This window comes from Pyxicephalus adspersus, chromosome 7, assembly GCF_032062135.1.
Source record: "Pyxicephalus adspersus chromosome 7, UCB_Pads_2.0, whole genome shotgun sequence".
Lineage (NCBI taxonomy): Eukaryota > Metazoa > Chordata > Amphibia > Anura > Pyxicephalidae > Pyxicephalus > Pyxicephalus adspersus.
In genome coordinates, this window is record NC_092864.1 from 71,395,485 (window position 1) to 71,421,560 (window position 26,076).

The 26,076-nt window shown below is 37.0% G+C and overlaps 1 protein-coding gene across 1 annotated transcript in view; it reads left to right on the top strand.

The window, feature by feature from the left end:
- ATF7IP2 (activating transcription factor 7 interacting protein 2) overlaps positions 1-20,089 on the top strand; it is a 33,414-nt gene extending 13,325 nt beyond the window's left edge. The window contains exons 2-8 of the mRNA XM_072418915.1: positions 1,899-2,006; positions 8,244-8,395; positions 13,770-13,822; positions 14,578-14,639; positions 14,825-14,885; positions 17,754-17,938; positions 19,608-20,089. Coding sequence (XP_072275016.1) covers positions 1,899-2,006; positions 8,244-8,395; positions 13,770-13,822; positions 14,578-14,639; positions 14,825-14,885; positions 17,754-17,938; positions 19,608-19,994 — 1,008 coding nt within the window. The 3' untranslated portion in view covers positions 19,995-20,089. The remainder of the gene's footprint in view (positions 1-1,898; positions 2,007-8,243; positions 8,396-13,769; positions 13,823-14,577; positions 14,640-14,824; positions 14,886-17,753; positions 17,939-19,607) is intronic.
- Positions 20,090-26,076: the final 5,987 nt, after the last annotated feature.

Sequence of the window (26,076 nt, forward strand, 5' to 3'; positions counted from 1 at the left end):
TTTTTTGGTTTTTTTTGGGGGGGGGGGCAACACCCCCCCTCCCCTTTAGTGTGGGAAATATTTAGAAACTCATTTTTGTTTTTTAAATGCATTGTATTTTTCCCTGGGGGCGAAGGAGGGGCTTCACACTCTTATTTGTTACTGGTTAAAATTAATAGAGAAGCAAGTTGAAATGCAATATTCTAGAGGAGATATTGTAAAAATGGCAAAAATATTTTTTTGTTGGATGGATTCACTAATCCATCCAGAACAACTGAACGGTTTTGAGCTGTACAGTCGATGTTGTACAAACTCCGGCGTACTGTATCGATTGAATCCTGAATTATGAAAGAGTTAAACAAATCAACAGCTAAGAATTGAAATGCGAAACTTAAACTAGTACTAATTTCTGCCCTTACTACAAAGCTGTAGTGCATTTGAAAAAGTTACTTTTGCTTTAAACCTAATTATTTTTCCCTTTCTTTTTTTTTTCTTTTTTTTTCCTTCAATAGGTTGATATTTTAATTCAAAGAAGAATACAAACTGTGCTTAAGGAATCTTTTGATCAAAGAATACAAGATTTATCCCAACAAATCAACCTAATACAGTGCAAAGAAGATCATGCTGACCTATTTACCAGACAACTTGTATGTTCACTTAATGTATAAATTGGAAAAAAAAATGTTTGTGAAGCCCGCCTAGGGACACCTATTCTTCCAGACTTACACCCACACAAAATGTTGTATAGCTCCTTCCAAGAGACATCCCAGTGCTTGCATGAGGACTGAGGGCTCTTGAGAGGACTACTAAAGCAGGGTTCTTATAAAGGTTTGTACAGCCACTGCCAGCCCCTTACAGCAGCCACAACCTGGCTAAAGGCAAAATATTAGCAGAATAAACTTATTTCTGAGTGGTATGCAAATATGTTTATGCATGTTGTAATTGCATTTCAGGCCAGGATAAATTTGACAATTTCATGTGTGTTTTTTTTTTTTTCTGTTATTTCCATTTTTTACTTTCCCCTCAAGGAAATTTTTTTTTTTTTTTTTTTTTTTTTTTTTTTTTTTTTTCTCTAGCAGTCACTTTTTAGGAATACAGAGGACATAAGCTTCACTCAGTTTGAAGGCATACTGCCACTGTTCTTCTTGCTTTTTCAAATATATAAAGTTCTGCAAATCTTGTACAGGTAGTCCCTGGGTTACATACAAGATAGGGACTGTAGGTTTGTTCTTAAGTTGAATTTGTATGTAAGTTGGTACAGGTACATTTGTTTAATAAAGGCAATTAGGACAGATGTTTGTCTCAACATATTATTAGGCAGTGTGGTGTCAGTTACTGTATAAAATCCTCACTGTGAGTTAATCACAAAAAAAGAGAAAAAAAAAAACTTTATGGAGCCTAGACTTTTATTAACTTCTGGAACTGTGCTTTGATAAGCAAAAAGAAACAACTGCAGAGTTTGTCTTGGTCATTAAAGAGTTACAAAAGGCTGCAGAAAGAGGTCACCCCTCTAAGATCACCCACAACCTCAGCTGTGTTTAGCAAAGGATTTCTTCTTCAAGTCATGCAAACTGCCCCCCTGTCAAGCTTTGTCCTGCACAGAACGAGCAGGGATGCCCCTTCCCTATCTAGGAGGTGTCCATAACCCGGGGACTATCTTTATTATGAGTGTGCCTTGTATTAAATGTTCCTTAGAGCTTAGTCTTATCTATTAACATCAACGGAGTGCTTTCTGTCCACTCACAGGCCAAAATTGCTTGGTATTATGTTTTTTTTTTGTTTTGTGATGTTGAGTTACCTACATATGTAAAATTATTATACTGATTCACTTGGGTTATACATAGTCATGTTACATGCCATACCTTTCTTCTTACATGTGCATGCTTTTATCCTCTCATGTGTGTTTTTATTCTTAACAGATAAGCATAAAAAAACTTGGAAGGCGTATAAAATATGCATTGCAAATTCAAAATGAGGCAGGAACACAGTCCAGCAAGCTGCCATCTATCAGTTCTACTTCTAAAGAGGTAAATTTTAATTTGTCCAAAAATGACTTTTAATGCTCTGACTTTCGTACCAGTTACCATAAGCATTTTATTTTAGCACGAATTTAAATTGGCAATATTGAAAGCATTGTTGGACCATGTCACCATGTGTGTGTGTTTTTTTTTTTTTTTTTTTTTTTTTTTTGGGGGGGGGGGTTGATGGGGCTTAATGAAAACTTTAACATTTTCAAATCCTACGTCTAAATTTCCTAAAGTACCCTTCAATTTTTCTCTAGCATACCATTCAGTATGCTAGAACATCTTCATAATAGGAATCAACTGTTCCTTAGATAACTCCTTGCTATAAATTTTTGCCTCTTTTGATCTGTTAACTCTATCAAGTATTAATAGCTTTTATATAGTAATTTTTTTATGTAATGTTACTAACAACCAATGATTCAAAATAGCTTTTTGAATAGCTAAAAGACATAAAATTTCCCACCTAGATAAATTGTTTTGCAGGGTCTGCTTTCCTTCATTTGAGGCATGTAACAATTCTAATATTACATTGTTACATAGTAGGTTAGGTTGAAAAAAGACACAAGTCCATCAAGTTCCACTACTAGGGAAATATATCTGAGATATAAAACCCTATGAGACATAGTTGGTCCAGAGGAAGGCAAAAAAAAACCCTGGTACAATTTGCTTCAATGGGGGAAAAAATTCCTTCCTGATTCCATGAGGCAATCGGATGTTCCCTGGATCAACAGTCTCTGGTATTTTTATTGTATATACTGGAGTATAAGCCGACTTTTTTAAGCACCCAAAATGTGCTGAAAAAGTTGCCCTAAATGCATGCCGCTTTCAGAGATTTTTTTTCTAGACAGAATTATACCGCCAGGAGAATTTAGTGGTTAGGAACAGTAAGTAGTATAACCACCTAACCACTAAATTCTCACTATGGTATTTGTTTACCGTATTATGGCTGTTGTTGTAAGTATTCTTTTTTTTTTATCCAGTTCAAAATGACTACTGGTACCGCTAATCCTGGACCAAAACAAAAATGCAGGTCATATGAAGCTGGTTTCAAACTCAAGGTAGTGTCAAAAGCAGAAAAGAGCAATAACAGTATTGCAAGTAGGGAATTTTGTGTTGACAAAACAAGTTAGGGATTGGGGGAAAATGAAGGCTGACTTGAAAAACATTCCAAAAGCTAAAAAAACTCAACGTGGTTTAAAGGCTTTATATGGGGCTCTAGAGACTGAATTGCATGAATAGGTTTTGGAGTGTCATAAAGTAGTTACTGCGTAACACGCACGGGAATTCGCTTACGTGCCCTTCTAATGGCTAAGGATGACAAATATAAAGTACCAGGCATTGAAAAATGTACTGAGTCAGCAGGATGGTGTATCTGCTTGATGAATTGATTTGGCCTATGCTTACAACAAAAAACAAAGATTTCACAAAAGTTGCCGCAAGACCTTGAAGAAAAAGTGATGTCATTCCAAGCATTCATCATAAAACAAAGAAAGATTCATAATTATGACCTGGAAGATATTGGGAATATGGATGAAACACCTATGACTTTTGATCTTCCAAGCAAAAGAAATGTGGCAAGTTTGGGAAACAAAACTATTTTCCTCAGAGCCACAGGAAATGAAAAAAAAGACATATCGCTGTTGTTCTGTCATGTTTGGCTAATGGAACTAAGCTGTAGCCGGTCATTATCTTTAAAAGCAAGACCTTGCCTATAAAGGTCAAATTCTCACTACGTATTACAGTAGGCGCACATGATAAAGGCTGGATGGATGAAGACAGAACAAAAAAATGGCTGGAAGAAATTTGGAGCAGACGACCAGGAGCAGCCTTAAAGAAGAAAACATCATTGCAAGTTTGGGATATGTTCAAAGCCCACACATCTGATGATAAAAACATTGGCTTCTCAAGTTACTTTGGCCGTTATTCCAAGTGGGCTTACATCTGTATTGCAGCCACTGGATGTGTCTTTAAACAAACCTTTCAAAGATAGTGTGCGAAAGATGTGGCATGAATGGATGTCATCTGGTCAAGCCGGACTGACAAAAGGTGGAAATCTAACGAAGCCTGACATAGAATTAATAGCAAAGTGAGTTCAAGATGCATAGGAAGACTTTCCAGAGGACATGGTGCAATGCGCCTTCCTGAAATTTGGCATTAGTAATGCCATGGATGGCAGTGAAGACAGCCCTTTGTATGAGAATGACGGCAGTGATGGGGATGCCTGCGAACTCAATGACAATGTCTATACTGATACCCTTACACCAGCTGAAGCTGATGCTGTGTTTGGACATACAGATGATGAGGCATAATCCAGTTTTGAAGGATTTTAACTCTTGTGTTTTAGTTTGGTGGCTTGGTTGAGCTAAGGGGGGTAGTACTCTTAAGGTATCATTGTTGATACCATATTGTTTTTGTTTACCCTTTTAAGCTAGTTTATACGGGTACCCCACTGATACCGCAATTAATGTATTGGTATTTATTTTGAATATTGAAACTTGCCAGTAGCTGCAGCATTTCCAACCCCTGGCTTATACTCGAGTCAATTAATTTTTCTTGTTTTCCAAGGTAAAAATAGGTACCTTGGCTTTATCGACTTATACTCAAGTATATATGGTACTATGAAACAGACTAGCCAGCATATACAATCTAATATTAGGTAAATTATTTCCAATGACTGTTTAGGTAATTGAAACTTAAATAATTTTAGACAAAGTTTTTTTCCCCATTCCAAATGAACCTGGAAAAATTTTGTTCCAACTTCTTTATATCTTTATGACGCATTAATAAAGGGAGATTTTGTATTGGATACAGGAGGTTAGGGCAACTAACAATTTTAATAAGGTGGCATCGGCCAAACCGCGAATGAGGTAATGCCAACATTTTAATTCATTTTGTATCTTTTTATACAGATTTTTTTTATCCCTAGTGATTTGAATTCCCAAGTATGTTAATGATCTCTCTTGATTGTAAAACCACAATTTGACATCAATAACCGTTCTTCTTTTGTCAAATCCTTCTTTAACAACATAACTCACTTTTATCAATGTTGATCTGTAGAGTGGAAAATAATCCAAACCAATTTATATGTTCCACTACACCCATCAGTTGTTTGGGGTTTGAGATCATCAAAATAATGTCTGCAAAAAGAGCTATTTTCAGATGAACCTATATTTATACCTTCAGTTAACGGTGAAGTCACATCTAATAAAACGCACCAATGGCTCTATAATTAGGTTAAATAAGAAACACACTTGTTGTGATCCTCTATATAAAAAAAATAATAAAGTCGTTGGGGTTCCTGATATTAAAATTTTAGCCATCAGGCAGGTTGTTTGGATATACTGTAAAAACCTCCCATATATTCCCATACTTTTCATTACCTGCTGCAGCCATGATCATACGCCATTGTCAAAAGTCTTTTCGGAAGCCAGTGCTAAAGCAGGAGAAGGAGTCCTCAAATTGGTTTGTTTTGTCCATTCTAATACCACCAATACCTTGCAGATACTCATAATAGTAGACCTTTCTTGGACAAAACCTGCCTGAGAGTGTGATAATAATTTTGGCATTATAGATGCAAATCTATTAGATATATTTAAGACATATATTTGATGTCTTGGTTTAAGAACGACAGTAGGTTAATTAACAGTAAATTAAAAGTTTTAAGTGGTTTGAAAATAATTAAAAAGATTAGTCAATTCTTCAGATATTTCCTTTAAGTATTTTATAAAAATCAGATGAGAAACCATCTGGATCTGGGGTTCTTCTTAATGACAATTTGGAGATAATTCGTACTTCCTCCCTGCTATTGATCCTATTTAGAAAATGTATATCTTCATTATTTTTGGTAAATTTATTTGGTTAAAAAAAATATTTATTCCAATATTATTGCTTTATTCAAATTACTATAAAATCTCATCATATTTTAGCCCTCTGACCTCTTAGCATTAACTTCTAGGTCATTCCCTTCTAACTAAATTTGCCAACATCTGTCCTGCCTTGTTCTCATTTCTAAGAGTATAACCTCCTACCACCCCCCAATAAATTGGTCATGTTGTTGTAGTCAGTGATCACATAACTGTTTCGCTACCATTTAGTTTGGTGCAAACCACTCCTTCATATCCTGCTTAAATGTAATATATACTCTTCTTGCCCTATTGCATGCTTTTAAATAGTTTGTTAAAACTTCCTTTTTCTTAGATGTGGCATATGCCAAGATTTTATCTCTTCTGCCACCATCTAAAGTTAGACAGAAGATATAAAAAGTTTCATTATTGGATAACCCAATTGAAAACCTCCAAATACTTGGGGGACCCTGTACCTCCACATTTAAAGATAATACAACTGGTAAATGGTCTGATGTCGTCATATGTCCAATATCCTCCAAGGATATCTTTATAAGCAAACTTTCAGATAATACAAACATATTCAATTGAGAGAATTATGTCTGTGAAATATATATACCGTGTTTCCCCGAAAATAAGACACTGTCTTATATTTTTTTGGGCTTCCAAAAACACACTAGGTCTTATTTTCAGGGTGGGTCTTATAGGCTCTTATATACTTTTTTTAATGAAAAAAAACACTTACCATATTCATGTAGAACAATGTACATTTGAGAGTTTTATATGGTGACCCAATTGTAAATTAAACTCTTCATTGATTCATTGCTACCGGTATTGGTTACTGAATTCAGCATTTCTCTTCTTGCACTGTTACTGTATTAAATCAGCCAGCTTGTCCTTACAAACCTAAAATCAGCACAAAATGTGGCTGGGGCAATGATTGCTCACGTTTTTATTTTTTTTTTTTTATACCGTAATTGTGCTGGTTTAAAATAAAAAAAAAAAACTTACCTTATCAGAAGACGCGAGCCGAGTTCCTGGCTTCTGACAGGCAAAGTGCATGTAATATCACTCCGCCTGTGACAGGAGCCGGAACTACAAGGCAAGCATCGGCTTGTGCGGCTCCGGAGTGTGTACGCCCGCTGTCTCCCGCTCGGTGAGTATTTTTTTTTTTTTTCTTTTTCTACTAGGTCTTATTTTCGGGGTAGGTCTTATTTTTGGGGAAACACGGTATATATATATATATATATATATATATATATATATATATATATATATATATATACTCTTTATAGTGCCTGTAAATATCGCCAGGCATCTCTCAAGCTGTACTGTTGCATAAAATACATTCAGAGCTCATTCGTACTAGGCAAATTACATGTCCGTGGTGCCACAGATGCTCTGCAAAATCTTAAACAAAGCTTAATATTGTTCCCATTCAAATTCTTTTGTAAAAAAAATTTGCTCAATAAACCGCTATGTTAAATTTTCAAAAATAGCTCAAAATGTTTCCTATTGAGTAAAAATAAACATCCCTAAAAATAAAACTAAACAAAAAATAAAATCAAGCACAAAATAAAAAAACATAAAAAAAGGAAAAAAGACAAAAAGCGCACAAATAAACAAATTTTCTATATCCAAAAAAAAAAAAACATTGTTAATTCTGCCCCTTTTTTTCTGTGAGATAACTCAACAAACCCCTTGAAGATTTTTCTCTCTTCATATTGGAGATCTTGATCAAACATCCATATAACCCTGTGCTTTGCCATGGGAAAAGGGGCTAGTTTACGTTAGTTTGGCCTGCGTTTTTACCCTCCTTTCTTTCTGCTGTCACTTTTGTTCGCTTCTGTGAGTGAAGAAAATCCCTGTGTACGCTATGAGTCGCTGGTGACATAACTTGCATAGCTTTGGACCTTCTTCAATAACAGCAATAAATGGCCCAGAGCTGTCAGATGTTTCTTTTTACTCCCAAGGAAGCTAGAGTTTTCTTCTACTGCCCACATTCAGAGCTTTTCAAGCCAAAACTTTGTACTAGATTTTTTTCACAGTTTAAAAGGCAGTAAGGCAAAAAAACACAACACTGATGAAGTGGGGCAAGCGAAAAGTGGTTCTATGGCTATATCTTTGCTGGAAGTTTAGTAGTTAATAGCAAAGCCTTGTGAGCCTCTAGTGAGAAGAGGATGGTTTAGTTGTAAAGACTGGGGAAAATAAGGGCATCCACGTAAAGCTTCCAAATACTTTAATGTTTTTGTCTACCCTAGGTAAACACAAATGTAAATGTAAATACACTGTACTGTAAATTTAATATTTCATGTTTTATTTTTTTGTTTTAACTGTTTTGTGTACAGTAAGTTGTAATATTATAATTTTTATATTTTTTTTTTTTTTTTGTTTACAGCTTCCCACAACAGAAGCAGCTACTACTAGTTTTACAAATCCTCCAACTGAGGTGGCTTCAACATCCCTCACAAAAAATGATTCTATGCAAAATTTGAGTACAGACTGCTCAAACCTTGTTGTTTTAAGTGACAATGAAAAAGAGAAGCAGAGGTGAGGCACTTTTTTTCACTGTCATTTACATACAGTTTTCAATGTTTATTCTTGCCCTGGTACTGTGAAGTAATATTGTATATTTTGCACTTGTTTTTGCATTGATTTTGCCATTCTGTATGTGTCGTTTTCATGATTTCTGGCTGTAACCCTAGTGGGCAGCAGAGAGGCTAAAAGTTTGTCTTCCTACCTATAAGAAAGTTACACTTTCTAATATTCCTTACTTTGTGCATTGTGGATCTAGATGGGATGGCCACAAATAAAGATATTCTAAATGGAACATAAATTGTAGCTACCGGCATTAGGTTTATATTTTGTGTTTGAGGACTATATGAAAACCTGTTTTTAGAAGAACAGGAAAAAGAAATGCGTCATTAAGACATAAAAGTAATAATGCTGCACCAAAAAAACTAAAATACTTTTCAAAGAAAAATAAAAAAAAATATACAGATATGTAAATAAATAGCTACACTAAAAAATGTTCAACCACTTGCTGATATGTAAATAAAAAAAAAACTACACTGCAAATCTGTATTGTGATTCACTTTATTTTAGTGCAAATTGTTTAATAATTATATCACTACTGAAAGTGCTCCTTCCACATTGCAAACACCTCACTCGCCAAAATGTCACTGAGCACTTCTTTGTAAATGTCCTTTATAGACCCAGTTTGAATGTAGAGACTGCAAAACCACAAATCTAGGCCCCGCCATCTTCTTCTGGCTATGTCATCTGATCTTGCAGTGTAGCAATGGTTACAAAAAAATTAAAAGCAAAAAAAGATGATTTCTACCTAAAATAAAAGGGTTATATACCTATAAATTAAAAATCTACTTTATAGGTAGATACTTTTTATAGGTAGATATTTTAAAGCTGTAACACTAGAGCGAGTGTGGGGGTGAATAAGTCCATTAATTAATTTTAAATGGTAAACATTAAAATGCTTACATTTATTTCATGTAAGACCACACTTTTTTTTTTGTGTGTGAATGGCCTTGTGGACAGTAGTACAATAAAATTAAGAACTTGTATTGTTCCATTTAAAGAACAGGTTAAGATCTCATATTCTATCTTAACATTTTCACAAATGTTAAAATAAGTAAATAGTTTGTGTAAAAATGATGAATAGACTCCTCTGGTTGAGCTATGTCTTTAGGAGTTTTTTTTCCCCTATTGGTTTAAACTAATGAACTTTTATATGTGTTTTTGTTTGTTTATTTTTTTTAATTTTTCTAAGTATAACTATTTACCAAAGCAGAGCTCATGAAAGGTGACCAAATTAATTAATTTATGGATACATTAATGATTATACATTATGGAGTTTAAAAGGTTTGAATATAGAATGACAAAAAATGTTTCAGTAATTTTTAAGTAGGGAATTTATGTTGGAGGTTGATTATGTATTTAAAAATGATTTCCAATCAGTATTCAACCCAGATTTTTTTTCAAGCTGGGTGGGAAGAAATTGTAGGTGTATGGCAGACCCTATATTGTGACCCAACTTTTAAGTAACCACCCAAAAACAGCCGGGTGGTTACTGAAAAGTGCCGGGTGGCGCACCCAGCTAAAAGGGGCTGGGGAGAACACTGCCAATATTTGTTTTAAGTGTTGTTTTGATTGCTATTCATTTACTGAAAGTTCCAAAAGATTTGTTAGGCGTGATGATTAGAAGGTGGCACTATAGTTAGGGGAGGGGGGACATTTTTGCACTGGTTTACTTTCAACTTTTTTAGTGCAAATCCATAAATAATAAAGATCCAGAGGAAAGAAGGGTTTTTGGCAAAGTGCAATATTGTAGTAAATGATAAGTCTCATTTAAACAGTACAAGGTATTTACATTCGATGGACCACCAAAAACTTGTGGTCTTCGCAATTCAGGCCCAGTAGGGCACTATACAGAAGTCATCTATTATTGTATTGATGTATACAGCCATGTATCAGAATTGTAGACAAGTATTAATTCCGTGTAGACCGTTGTACCAGACGTGTTTCCCCTTATAGGCTTCTTCAGGGGTAGCAGTGTATCCATGAAATGTTACACAAGCAGTTAATGTAGTCTATATGTGCAAACACACACATGCATAAACTTTAGAGTAGTATTCTTGAAAAAAATGAGCAGAAACAATGCATTTAAATAATGCATACAGAGAAAATGTATATGCTATCATAATACATAAGGTCCTTCAAATTAATGAAGTAAAACAAATTATTTAAATAAACAATCTAAAACCTTTTTCAAAGTTTACCACTAATAATATTACTAAGCTGTATTCGACTAAAGGGTTGATTAGGAGAACTTACATGATCCCTGCTGTGAGAGCTTTTCCTGGTGGTCTGGAGAAAAAAGGGAAATCCCCAAGGTTAGGGAATCCTTAAAGTGAATGAGGATTGGCGCAGGTAGTCATTTTAATCAAGATGTGGCTGGTGTTTTAGGGAGAAAGAAACAAAACAAAAAAAAAAAAACATCATATTTGTATGTGGTTATGAATATTCAAAAAGAGTACAATCAAGGAAAATGTGATTTCAAGTACCAGTAAGATGACTATCCAAGTGAGTACTGGGGAATTCATAGATGTACAGCTGTCAGCGTACAGCGCAGCAAGGGAACCACTGGGTCACCACCTCATAAATGGGGCGTCGTCCCAGGGACCTCACCACACCACACGTGCACCGGCGTGGGGAATCCCCCGAGAGCGGATATAGTGACATCTGTCCACCTGTGCCTTGTCACATATATCTGTGATAGGTCTCAGCAAAGTGCGCTCGTCTAAAGAGACAAGAGCATACGGGGAGCGAGGGCGGATGAGTTTAGCAATGCGGAGAGCATCCGACTACAGTGGGCACCTGCAGTAAAACAGGTGCTCCCGTCCCCACAAGTGCTTAGCTTTAAGTTAAAAAATCTTTTTGGTTTCTGATTGCAGGAACCTTCTGTCAGTCACATCTCTGGGGTGGATGGTATCTGTTCCAGGGCTGCAAAAGTAATACAATGAACCTCAAATTTGTGTTCAGTGCCCACATGATAACTGATGGGGGTCACTATTTTACTATTTTTATTCAGTATATAGCTAATCACTTCCCAGGCCTCAATGATGTCTCAACAGTTTCTTCAAACCATGTCTAAATGTTATTTTCAGCGCTTGCGATTTTTGATATTGGTAATGTAATCTGTTTAAGCGTATACTCAGTATTGTGTGAGCTGTATGACTATGTATCCATATTGTTTGTATATTAATGAAAAAATGATTTATGAATTTATTCTCTAAATATGTACATGTGGTATATTTGATCTTTACATCTTTCACTATGACGATTTTTAATATTATTGTACCTTACTATTGTCACTGCAATTCCTGCTAAGTATATTTGTACTAAGCAAACTATCTTTGTTACTTTTATTTTGCTCTGATCCATAACCATACACATATATCCGAAATTATTGAGTAGTCCATTCTTCATCTTCCTACAAAATACCCTCCCAGTTTTTCACAAGCGCACTTTGCTGGGACTATCTCAGATAGGTCCCGGTAAAGCCCGCCCTCTGCCATTCAAGTGACGAGTCACGGGTGGCCAGCGCTGCAGCCCGTGCCTAAATCGCTATACTGGCTCTCAGGGGATTCCACACACCGGCAGTGTGCACGTGTGGCGGGGGGAAGTCCCTGGGACGCTGCCTCATAAATGAGGCGCCGTCCCAGTGGTTCCCTCTTGGATAGTAACCCACTTGGATAGTCATCCTACAGGTACTTGTAATCACATTTTTGTTTTTCTCCCTGAACACCAGCCACATCTTGGAAAAAAAAAAAAGCCTGCTTTACTCCTCATTCACTTTAAGGATTTAAGGATTCCCTAGCCTTGGGGATTTTCTCTATTTCTCTATTTTTCTTGATTTGTTTATTTAAATCATTGATTTTACTTCATTAATTTGAAGGACCTTATCATGTATTATGATAACATATACATTTTCTCTGTATACATTATTTAAATGCATTGCTTCTGCTCATTTTACAAGAATACTACTCTAATGTTTATGCATGTGTGTTTGCAAAAATAGACTACATTAACTGCTTGTGTAAAATTTTACGGATACACCACTACGCCTGAAGGAGCCTATGAGGCGAAATGCGTCCGGTACAACAGTCTACACAGATTTAATACTTGTCTACAACTGATACATGGCTGTATACATCAATACAATATTAGATGACTTCTGTATTGTGCCCTACTGGGCCTGAATTGCGAAGACCACAAGTTTTTGGTGGTCCATCGAATGTAAATACCTTGTACTGTTTAAATGAGACTTATCATTTAATACAATATTGAAGTTTGCCAAAAACCCTTCATTCCTCTGGTTCTTTATTAATTTACCATATTTAGGGTTAGCAAAATGTCCCTTAGGACAAAACAAAAACTTTATACCACCACAAAATTATACCTATTTATAGTGCAAATCCATATACTGATTCAGACATTCTTGTTGTAACAACAAAGGAAGAGTAGCACATAGGGCTTTAACATGAACACAAAATTTGAGAGTGTTCTAGATACTTGTGTGAAGAACAAGACAGGTCCCAGTAATATTGAAAGCACAATAGACAAGAGTAGAATATATTTTGGAACATGTTATGAACTTGTTGCAAATGGCTCTAAACATTGGCTGCTTAGATTAGCAAATGAAGTGTTTATACTACTAATATAGCACAAATCTTCCAGCATGATACTCGTATGTCCCTGTGTGGCTTATGTCTTAAACTACATACACACGTCCAATGCTTCTCATCCGATAATCAGCTCAGGGATGATATCGGACAAGAATCTGGCATGTGTACAGCGTGAACGACCATCCTGGCAGATCCACAGACGATAGACGATTGATCCCAATGAAAGAAAAGGGAATAGCGCGCAGCACGGTGCCGCTCCGTCATTCTCCCCTCTCCATAGAGCAGGACGGTGCTGTATGTACACCACTCGTTCATGCATCGTGCAGTGCTTAGTCGTTGGAAAGGATCATGAAAGATCCTTTTCAAAGACTATAATTGCAAGTGTGTATGCGGCTTAAGGAACAGGAAAACCCTAAGCAGAGCACTTAAGCACCCACTAACAGTACTTAAGATAGTGGGCCAGCCAAGATGTTTTGTGAATATCTACAAATTCAAAATCCTATGCATTACCCACCACAATTTCAAGGATAATATTCTGTGAACAGATATATCTCCATTGTTTTGTTTCTGAAGTTGTTTGGTTTAGATTTTTGCTCATTTTAATTACTTTTTTAGGATTTTGTATTTCTGGAAACAAAAAATATTTTTTTTCCAATTTGTAATAGAAGACCTAATTATATTTAAACTACTATTATTTTTTTTTACTACTATTTTTCCAGTGATCAAGGACAAACTGAACTGAAGAATCCCTCAAAAAAAGTGGATTATTCAGGTATCTAAACTGAGTGACGGGGGGAAAAATGGGCAATGGGGAAAAAATGCTAACAATCCAATAAAACTTATGGCTAGACCGTGGTTTGCTATAGTACTCTGCATTATAAACCTTTCCCCTTATCTTTTTCTTTCCTTTCTTTCTTTTCTCTCCTACATTTTTAATTCTCTTTTTGCAGAGTTTTTACAGCCTTTTTAGACACTACCTGATTGAGCTTAGTGTTTGCTGCAACTAACTGAACCAGACTGGCTTTCTGATAATAAAGGCAGACCATGCCTGTGCAATGTTTGTCAGGTCACCAGAAGGCTTGTTGTCACCACCATAAGTCTACATAATGCAGGAATATATTCACAACACCAAAAGTGCCTGAAAAAAAGACCTTCATGGTGGAATAACTAGATATTCTTAATGTAAGCTGCAGATTATTAAACCACTTCTGAGATTTCATTGTTACAATACAGGCTATTACCAATTTGCTGATTTTTAATGTCCTTAATCTTCACTTTAATGTCTATAGTGAATAAACTAATCCAAAAAAAACTTCTGTTGGCTCCCATTTTACCTAGTCTTACTTTTATGCCCTTTCACATTACACCCCAAGAGCAACTCAGTAGCTGAAGTTTGTATTTTCAATGCACTTCAATTTAGTTCTGGTTGTAGCTTAAATTACACTTATGAAGATATGTACAGGCACCTCTTACATGTTTATTTTACTTTTATCAGTTTATTTAAAAATGTTGTACTTATTTTTCTAGCCATTCAAAAAATCATGGAATCTATTAAGGAGCACCGAAACAAAACACTTTCCTCCAGAATGGTATGTCCATTAAATTCTTACATTTTGTACAATACATTTAGTGGTAGGGGGTAATAAAATGTATTACTATAATTTAAAATGTGTTTAATGAGTTTGTAAAACTATTGCCAACATATTTTGTGTAATACATAATTAAGCTAATAGGTTTCAAATGGTAATTCTTTTTCCCGCTACCTATTTAACAGGATAAGCAAGCCATGGCTGTAATTGACTTAACAGATGACGAAGGACAAAAATCTGATAGAGGTATTTATACTGTACACTGTAATTGTCAGGCACAGCACAGTTGACTTCTAGTTCCAAGACCATGCTGTCCTTGGCAGCATTGTTCTCCCACTAACTTGAGCCACTTTCATTGGTTCTTGATGTGATCACATGGGTTTGTTTACAAAACAAACCTATCCACTAAGCTGTTATTGCTCCTAAACAGAAGGAAACACATTTCCACCAGCTGGTAAACAGCAAATTGTGTACTTCCCTGTAGTTACTTCCCTTTTCCCTTAGTAATTTTACTTTTTCTAATTGGTAAGGTTAATGGTTACCATGCAATACTGCAACAATTTACGATGATACTCCCAGAAAATGGATGCAATTACAAATGCTTTGGTATTGTCATGTTTATTTCTTTTGTTGGCACTGGAAGAACACAAAAAAAAAAAAAGCGAAGAGAAATTCCACATAATATGTCAAAAATGACCCGGACAAAATTATTGGCACCCTCAAATTCATACTTTGTAGCAAGGAGTCTTTTTACATCTCTGCTGGAATTTTGGACCACTCTTCCTTTGTCAGCTGCTCCAGGTCTCAGATTTGTAGAGTTCTTCTCCCAACTGCTGTTTTTAGGTCTCTCCACAGCTGCTCTTTGGATTTAGATCTGGAATCATTGCTGGCCACTTCAGCGCTCTGCAGTGCTTTGTCTTAAACCATTTCTGAGTGTTTTTTGAAGTTTTTTTGGAATGTCCTGCTGTAAAACCCCTGACCTCCAACTGAGACCCAGCTTTTTGACACTGGACCCTACATTGCACCCCAGAATTCTTTGGTAGTCTTCAGATTTTATAATACTATTAAAATGGTGAAGACTACTGGTGCCTAAAGCAGCAAAGCAACCCCAAAATATTTAAACGGTGACGGATTGTGCCAACTGACACTGTTGTACCCTGTGCCTGCATGTCGGCTTGAATTTGTTTGGAGGTTGTTCTTTATTCACCATTCGAACAATTTTTTGTTGTAGCATATCATCAGCCTTTCTGTTCCGTCCAGGTTCAGAGAGATTGTAGCCTTGGGATTGTCCATGCTTTTCTGTATTATTGGTTCTCAAATCCTCAGGCAATTTTTTGATTTTCTTTCTTTTAACTGGTTGCAAGTAGGAACTTTCATATTGCCAGCGGCTGTCAATCGCTACAGGTGAGTTGAATTACAAAAGAAAGCATCACATGCTAGAAGTACAATTTAGTATAACTCTGATAAGGTGCCCATAATTTTGACGTTGTGTATGGTATGTCCAGTCTTAACAAAATAAATAAACATAAACCATATCAAAGCATTTGTAATTGCAACAATTTTCTGGTAAATGTAGTACATTTTCTAACAAAAATGCAAGGGTGCCAGTATTTTTGGCTATGATTGTAAATACTGGTTTCCTAAATTGACTGCCTGATTTATTGTGCTTAGATGCATGAGAATATACAAATTTCATAACACTTCTTTCTGGTGTGAATGGGCCCAAAAACACATTGCTATTATGTGGCTTTATGGACATTTCAGGGGCTACACTTGAAGCCCTTTATATGCCTGACAACCACTGGTTTAACCCCTCAAATTGGCCACATGCTGCTAAAATCATTGCTGACATGCCTCTGAGAATATAAAATATTTTTGTTTCTTAGAATATCCAAGATGAAAGATGTTGGAATTCTACTGAATACTTATTAATTCTTGCATGTATATAAAATTTCTCAAAAACTCTTTTCCATAATTATGAAGTGAAACCAACATTCCCTTCACAGCAAAAAAAAAACACATCAATTTATAATTTTCTATATTTCCTAGGGGCTTCAGAAAAATGTGTGTGCGCACACAAAAACGCTTCAGAAAGTATCCCAACTTTTGGTGTGTTGTAACTTAATGCTGCAATCATTTAAATTGCCCCCCCCCCCCCAATAAACTACACTTGTTTACCCCATAATGACAAAATTAAAACAGACTTTTAACAATTTTGTAAGTTTAATAAGGAGAAACTGAAATATCACATTTAGATGTGTATTCAGACCCCTTATTGAGTACTTGGTTGAAGCAGTAATTATAGTCGCGAGTCTTTTTTGGTATGATGAAACAATATTTGCACACCCAGATTGGGGAATTTTCTGCCATTCTTCTTTGCAGACATCACTACGGGGGAGGTTTCTCCTCCTTTGATTGACACCTGGCTCCCCATGCATGCGCAGTCGGGAGCTGGAAATTTTGAAAAAAAAGGTTGGTGAGCGCTGCTTTGGATCATTGTCATGTTAAGAAGGTGAACCCTCAGCCCAGTCCAAGGTCCTGAGCAATGTGGAACAGGTTTATGATTTTCATATCTCTGTACTTTGCTCTGTTCAGCTCAAAATCATAGACCAGAAAATCTTATTCCTCACAGTCTTTCAGGTGCTAGGTCTAAACAAATAATGACAGCTCTGCAGTCCTTAATATATTGTTTGATTGATTTATTTTAATGCATGGCAACAGGATAGGTACTTCAATTGGACCTGGTAATAACCTCTTGCATTTCCTGTACAGTAGCGCTGAAGTGTGACAAAGATTGTCAGTTCCAGGAGCTAACAAGTTCATGGTAATAAGTGAAAAGTGACGGAGACATGAAAAATCAGTGCTGCTTTACCTTTCTTGTCCAGTACTAAAGCAAAGCAGGGGCTATCTCTGAATTAAAGGTGAACATTGCAGCAAAAACAGACTTTAGTAATTTAACTTTTAATGGGTTATTTATGTTTATCGTAATTTCGACAGAGTCCTGCAATAAATTAGGTTGTTAGGTCAGGATGATGTTGTTATATGGCTATTGATATTTTAAATATCCGTCTGCATGTAACTGTAAATATCACCATAACAAAAATTTGTTTTTAGACATGAAATTGGATGAAAGTTATTTATCCTCCACTTACACTGCTTCACCAACTGCTGCTCCAGTTCTACAGGACATAAAAGAAAGTCCTCTTCTGAAGTGTCCAGAGATAAAAGAAATGCTTTTCAAACACCGTGAAAGTGAAACTTTTTATGATGGGAAAACACCTTCAGGACACAAATCAGTGGTAAGGTATTTATTTATTGATTGTAGCTAATCCCAAATAGTATTGGTAACCACGTGTGTTCTGTGCAGTACAGGACATCTCCCATGCTACTCTTTTATATTTAGCAGTGGAGAACTCTGGCAAGGCCAGTAGTGACTTGGGATATCGGTGCAGCATTTGGTGGCTCACTAAATGAAATTACTTAGTGTTTTTAAAAACAAACATGTAAAATGGTGGAATGTTCAGTGGGTGCCCAACCATACAATGATATTGTATGGTTGGGCAACCACTGAATCTGCAGCTTCCAACTTTAATGAAAGTTCTGGCGTGCTCCGTTACCTAGTTCACATACATCACCAGCTATGGTGCTAGCAGGTCATTCTAAAAACTTTCCACAGCATGTGAAAATATACTTTTGATTTTACTCACAACCTTGTGACCACAGCATGTGATGTATGATCAGTGCTGCAGGTAAGTAGTGTTTTTATACAGTATTTAAAAAAGGGTATTCTCAAAAATTGAGTCTATTTCCCAGGTGCATTACTTTCAAGACTAGGCAAAAAGTAAAGGGTTCCCCTTAAAGGCTTATGCCTGTAGTAAAAGTTACTGTTCATTTTTACTCACCAAAGAAGTCTTTAGTTGGCTAACATTTTGTTAAGGTGATAGTAGTGATCCTTCACTAACTGATGTAATGTTGGAATTCTGGTTGGTTTGCTGTGTTGGTTGCTTACTAGCTATAGTGGCAGTAAATCCATGAGACGTGGTCAGTTGCTGTATTCAGTGTAGTAGTTAAGACTGTTCAGCGATATGAAGACATAGATTGTAAACAAATGGGTGCCAGGTAAGGTTTATACCCACAGTATTTGTCAAGCCTTGATGTGCTCTACTGATGTTTTGGTTAGACTTCAATGTGTGTTACATGGTAATCTTTGTGCAGCTAGTAAAAGTCTGCAAAAGTGGGCAAGGTTAAAGTATGTTAAATAATGTTTTCAGGTTAGATTTAAAGGCGATATAAGGCTTGTGCAGAGGAGGTATTATGACAAGCATAATGTGCAGGGGATTTAGTAGTTTGCAGCATGTGTAGGAGAGGAGTACTGATGGTATACAAGCAGAAAAACAAACATCGAGAGAGCTACTGTTTCTGAGCATATTCCCCCAGATTATTTTATTATATAAATTAATTCCAAAACAGAAGTTGAATTTAGCTCCGTTGATGATCTTTTGTGATAATAACTGATAAATAACTAAATGTTTTAATAAATGCAAGTAATCTGCATACTTTATTTTGACCTGGAATAACTAATCACAACAGTTCGGACAACGAAAGGGGAGAACAGCTCCCGTGTATCAATTTCTTCAGAGCTGTTTGCCTCTACCACTAGCAGAAGGATTTGGTAAAAAAAATGAACATATACTACATCCTGTAGAGATCAATAAACTCTGCTATAGTGTGCAAATGGCTACTAGTACAGTATGCAGAATGCTTACTTTTCTTCTGTCTAAATTCCTGTCGGCACTTTATCAATACAGAAACTCCAAAAACGGTTGGAACCAGAAGGTAGGAAGTTGTAAAAGGAAATAATAATAGGAGAGAACACAAAGCATTACAATAAACAGGTTACAAATATGTAGTTAATCATAGATTTAAATATAGATTCAGTGCTAATTATATTTTATCCTTGTTTTACAGAATATTCATAACTCTCACTCAGAGATATCGCCTAATGCAGATCCTCTGATGCTGAAACCACCACAAAAACCTGAACTCAGACTGGCTCAAGTCCAGAATCCTAAAGGCATTGCTCTTTCATGGAATATCCCCCAGACTGATCCTTCATGTGCACCTGCCCAAGTTTATTGTCTCTATGTTCACCAAGAAAATCCAAACAACTCCAAAAAGCTGTGGAAAAAGATTGGTGAAATAAAAGCACTGCCATTACCAATGGCTTGTACTCTAACACAGTTTGTTGAATACACAACATATTCTTTTGTATTGAGGGCTAAAGATGCCTATGGACGTTTTGGACCACTTTGTGATATACAATCAACAACTCTAAACAACTCAAAGAAAACATAGCTTGCCAGATCTTTGTTGTTTGTGTCTAGTTAAGTCTTTTCACTCACATTGAGTTCTAGTGATTTTATTTTACAATGAAATTATTTTAAAACATGTTTCATTTTTTGTTTGTCTTGTTTAATTATCTCATGTAGCATTATGCCTATGATGATAAGATTTTTTTTTTTTTTTACTTCATATAGTTATTTGACATAATTACCTTAGTCACCAGCATATTTTATTACTGACCTTAGTTGTTTTTTTTAGGGTGTTGGCTGTTTACAGTATTGAGTATATTTGTTTAAATAATTTTTTTAAAATATTTCGATTGCTTATTTATTTTCTTTTAATTCCATAAACCCTGGCACCTGAACTAATGCACAACTTGAATTAAAGGGTATTTCCCAAATTACATTTTAGGACAGAATATGAGAGATAAGCACCTCATTCAACAGGAACAAGAAACATCATCAACACACTTTACAAAGTGCCCTAACAAACCGGTGACTTTGTGTTTCTTCAGCCAGAGGAGACACGTCACCTGAAACCTTTGTTGTAAGAGGTTTAGTTTATGGGTTTTGCTCTGCAGTCCAACACCCACTTTGCCTTTCTCCCCTTGGTGGAAAGTTGCTGTTTCATGGCTTTTACCCCATAGTCCTTTTAAAATATTTTGGCTAACTCCTATTTTCAAAGCCTAGGGAAAGCCAGTTGTGGGTTGGTGGAATACAGAGTAATATCCTTTTGTGGGCAGTGCGGGACAGACCTTTGAATGGGACACGTTAAGTGATACTAAGCTAACAGTGAACGTTGTTCTTTAGAGATGTCAGGCTGAGCTTATTTTATTAGTGTTGCCAGGCACAAAGCATTTTTTTTTGTCTAGAGCACAGGTGCCAAATACAAGGCCCACGGGCTGAATCTGGCATTTATGGCTGTTTATGTGGCCCACGGGGACTGTGCCGCATCCAAGCGCCTGACATTTGCAGGCAGGAGGGCCCAATCCCAGAAAACTAGTTAAAAGCCAGGGGGTCCACACAAGTGCTTGCAGCCAGAAGGACCTCAAATAGAGTGTCAAAGCTGTACCCTTTTTTATTTGTTCACAAGTGTTTTCCTATGCATCCTTCTGCTGTTTTTGTTTTTTTTTAATTTAAGATTTTTACTGGATACAAATATATGTACTAGGGAATGAACCATGTTGTTTAAAAAGTAGGAATATGAATGAAAAGCAAAAACAAGCAAGGAAAAGAAAACAAAATCAAGAGTGGGTGAGTCTAGACTGGAAACAGACCATCAATGCAAGAACTGAATTGACTAAATAGCAGTCAGCTAGCCCAAAGGTGATCCAAATAGTCATGCTTCCTGTGTCCAGCCTCTCATAGATGGCCTACTCATACTAATTTTTATTTTTTGTATTTGGTGAACAGCAAAGTCCCCAGTTATTTTTTGAGTTTGCTCTTGTACCTCCTTCCAAAAAAAAGTTTCTATGACTGGTCATAAACACATACAGTTGTGTTTAGAATAATAGCAGTGTGTTTAAAAAGTGAAGAAAGCTCAAAATCCTTATATCTTATTTCCATGCACCAAAATGCGTTAGGAACACTGCACAACCTATTCCAAATCAAAACCTGAAGAAATATTTGTCAAATTTGAGTTATTCCATTACAGAAAGTGAAGAAAATTGAATTTTAGGCTGGTATCAAATATCAGTGTCTGCATTCTTTAAAAACTTAAACATTCTCAGTATAAACTAAAAAATATTTCAAGATTTTGCTTTCCTTTGAATCATGGAACTAATATTTAATTTGATAACCACTGCTAAACATCTGTGTTGCATGGAGCCAACCGACTACTGGCACCTGTAAACAGGTATTCCAGGATGATTGGACTACATTCCTTGATTCTTCTGCATTTATTGGTTTTGCTTCAGAAACCTCACAAGTTTTTCTTTGGAGTAAGGTCTGAGGGTCGTCCACTCCATAACACCAATTTTATTGGTCTAGTACCAAGACATTTTTTGTTACTGGTGGGTTTGGAGTCTCTTTCGTTTTGTAGAAATGCCTATTTCAAGGACAAAATCAGTAGCAGGTGGCATGACTGTTGAATCTGTTTTATTTTTATTACTCTACCATACCTACTAGTAAAATGCTTCCCATGTGGAAAGTTAAATTCTGCCTAAAACAGTAATCAGGTTAGTGATGTCAGACTGCTGCTATACTTAACAAAACTGTAAGTATAGAGAAGACTTTTTTTGGTTCCATGTCTTCAACGTGTCAGTGGAGTAAAGCTTGTGTAGTGGATGTATGACTATGTACCTTGGTGATTGTATTTTAAAGTTGTTTTATTCCTGTGTTACCATTTATTATGATTAACATTCATTCACTTTTGCATAATCTGAAGGTTAAAATGTCCCCATTCTAAATCCAAAAATTGGATGTCTAGAACCCTTTCCCACTTTTTCATGTATCACTTGTGTCCGTGCAGTAGGGTAAATTTACACAATTTTCTCACAATGCTTGGTAGATACAATTATGTGTCAAAATAGATCAGCTGCAGTGCACAAGTATTTAATGGTTGTGATCTATTGACTACACTTTGTTCACAAGGAAGACCGTGGAAGGAATGATTGACAAAGTGACGTACTTGAACATAAGGTCAGTGTGGGAAACCTGCCCCTTCTATTTTGTCTCTCCGCTGTTGTCTGTCTCTGAAACACCCATGTCAAAGAAATGCCATGCCATTGGATTGTGGTTGGTTCACCACGGATTCAAAAAAAAAAGGCGGTGAGGCTTGGTGGAAGAGCTGGATTCCTCCAAACAGTGGTCAACAAACTTGTACAGATGGAAATTTTAAAAATATCGACTAGTGATGTTTGTAAAACCAGTCGTGTTGTCAGGAAAAGTCGAAGATGAGAGATACATATTCAGCTCAAGGCGTAGAGTATGCAGATTATGGGAAGGCAATGCTGCTGTTTTTAGTAAGTGACTGCAAAGCCAATAGGTCCTGTTTTTATCAGTTTTAAGAGATTTGATTGTCTGTTGGATCATTGCTGAGAGCAATTTGCTGTTTGAACTAAAGCATAAAAGTTCCCTGAAATTCCAGGGGGTTTCATATTGGTAAAACTTTCATTAGCTAAACACTTAATAAATTGATGTTGAGCTGAAGAGAACTGGACCAGCTTAGTGTTAAAGATGTTCAGAACAATGTTAGGGGTTGCTGTCATTCACTTTAATTGTGATTTGAAGGAATGGTATGAATGTCTTAATTTGCCAAAAAAGTGTTGGGCTTAATTGCCTTAAAATTTGTGCTCTGAAAAATTCATTTGTTTTTTGGCAGCTTGTGAAGGATGAAGATCAAATTACATTTTTAATACAAAGAAGACTTTTCAATAAGGTTGTGTAGGGTTAGATTACGCCTGTTAATGCAAGAGGCATAGATGCTTGTTTTTGCACAGAGATGCTTTCTGAATAAAATGTCCTCTCAGAACAGAAAAAAATTCTCAATAGTTAAAAAAACATTGAAAAGTGAAAAGCACAGTGCCCTAGTAAACTCCAGGGGTGCTAGAGTGACAAGTATATCTTGATTGTACTACTGGGTAGGTACTGTGACTGTCACCCTAGGAGAAGTATGGTTCATTCATACAGATAGGGTCCATGAAAAAAGTAGTTTGAGAATGGGAAAATGAGTGAAAATTTATGAAAATGGATATTGCACTGACATTTGATAAGTAGTGTTGAATTTGCCTCTATTTAGTTTGCCCCAAATTAACCCCAATATTTAGGTTGATTTGATTGCGGAATTGGAATCCTTAAAAAGTCAAGGGGGAAAAAAAATCTGCTTTATATTCTGGTCTCCGGAGTGCTTACAGAACATCCAAATGCAAAAATATGCATGTGAGGACCTTCACATTTGTGCAAGAAAATAATAAAAGAAGGTTAATTGTATAGGAATTAAAGATGGCTACCAATCCTCCCTTCCAGTTACAGCTTGGGGGTGGGGTTCCTTAAAATTTATTTTAAGTAGAAATGGAACAGCAGGGACACACAAGAATAACGTACAAACTACATGTGGTCAATATAAACCTAGGAAATTTGGAAGAATCAGGTGGTAGAATATACTAGGAAAAAAATTATACTTGATTCTGTTTGAATTTTCCCTAAATGTGGTTGACATCAGATGGTTAAGTCTCTGTACACCAGACACTTCAACTCTACCCTAACAGTAAAAGTTAGAAAATGAGTTTCATGTACACATAATGTCAAGGGGTGTCTCCTTCATCTTGTAGCAGTGGCACAAAATTTGAATGGCAGTCCTTTAGGTCATTTCCATGCAACCTCATGGATATTTTCAAATTCCGTAAATTTAAGGAGGAAAGCAGGAGCTACTTATTGAAACAGCGCAGTGACTGTTTGCAGGTCCTCAATGGACTTAGAAAGTTCCCTTTGTCTATTTTTAGCTCACCTGGCCTAATTCTCAGTATCCTGGAACTGCACAAGACTTTTTCCACCTTGATGCGCTCTGTTTTCTGAATTGCCAGAATAGTTGTCTTCACACAGCTTGAACCTCAGTGTAGTTCTCATACCAATCTTCCTGATTTCTCTTATTAAAAGCAGTATTCTTCCCAAATTTTTTTTTTAGCCAGGTAGTCAAAAAGTAAGTTATAATTGTGTTCTCTGTTATTTATGCCTTAGGTATCCAGAAACCTTTATTGGTGTGTGTTTTCTAACAACCCCTATACTCGGTTCCAACTTTCTAATGCCAACTGGAGATGAGCGAATTTCTCAAAAATTTGATTCGGCCTGTTCGATGAATTTTTCTAAAAGATTTGCTTCGATTTGAATTTATTTGCGCCGAATCGCCTTAAAAAACGCACAAGGACATAGTGTGGAGGTGACGGCAGCATCAGGAGACCACAGAGTGGAAAGGTGACATAGGGTAGAGATGGCAGCATCAGCATCAGGAGACCACAGAGCGGCAAGTTGACATAGTGTGGAGATTGCAGCAGCAGCATCAGGTGACTACAGAGTGGCAAGGTGACATTGTGTGGAGAAGGCAGCAGCATCAGGAGACCACAGAGCGGCAAGGTGACATAGGGTGGAGATGGCAGCAGCAGCATCAGGAGACCACAGAGCGGCAATGTGACAGTGTGGAGATGGCAGCAGCAGCATCAGTAGACCACAGAAGGGCAAGGTGACATAGTGTAGAGATGGCAACAGCAGCATCAGGCGGAGGCCACAGAGTGGCAAGGTGACATAGTGCTTTTCCAGGGCAAACTCGGCCAGTTGCGGCCACAAATCCAGTTTGGCTGCCCAGTAGTCCAGCGGAACGTGAGTGCAGAGGGCCCCCCCGGTCAGACCTGCGAGAGGATGGACGATGGCGCAGATAGGCAGCTGCCAACTGACTACATAGGATGTCTGAGTACTTCAGTTTGTCCTCCCTCTCAGCGGGTGTAAAAAAAAAAAAAAAAAAGCCCCCATTTTGGACTGGTAGCGAGGGTCCAACAAGGTGGAAAGCCAGAAGTCATCCCTCTGCCAAATGGTGACAATTAGGCTGTCACTGCGCAAGTGAGCATGCAGCAGGCCATTTCTGCAAGTGACTTGGAGGGACTCCCTGCTTCCATCTCCACTGCATACTGCCACGGTGTGTCTGGGTCCTCTGCCTCGTCTTTCTCAACTCCCTCTTGCTGCTCTGGCTCCTCCTCTCCTGTCACCTGAGTAGAAAAACCACCCATTTTGCTGTACATTGCCTTTGCTCCAATGTTCTCCTCCTCCTCCTCCAGTTCAGCCCCCACAGGGCTCATGTGGCCGTGCGATCTAGGCGCCACGTCTCCAGTCCCCTTACCAGCCAGATTTACCAGCATCTGTTCAAGAACATGAAGCAGTGGAATGACGTTGTTCATCCCGTAGTCCTGGCGACCGACAAATAATGTGGCCTCCTCAAAGGGCCTGAGCAAACAGCAGGTGTCACGCATGAGCTGCCACTGGCTGACATCAAAGTTACACATAGGAGTACTCCTATCCGCTTGGATCATCAAGAATTTGTTGATGGCCTTTCTCTGTTCGTATAGTCGGTCCAACATATAGAGGGTGGAATTCCAATGGGTGGAAAC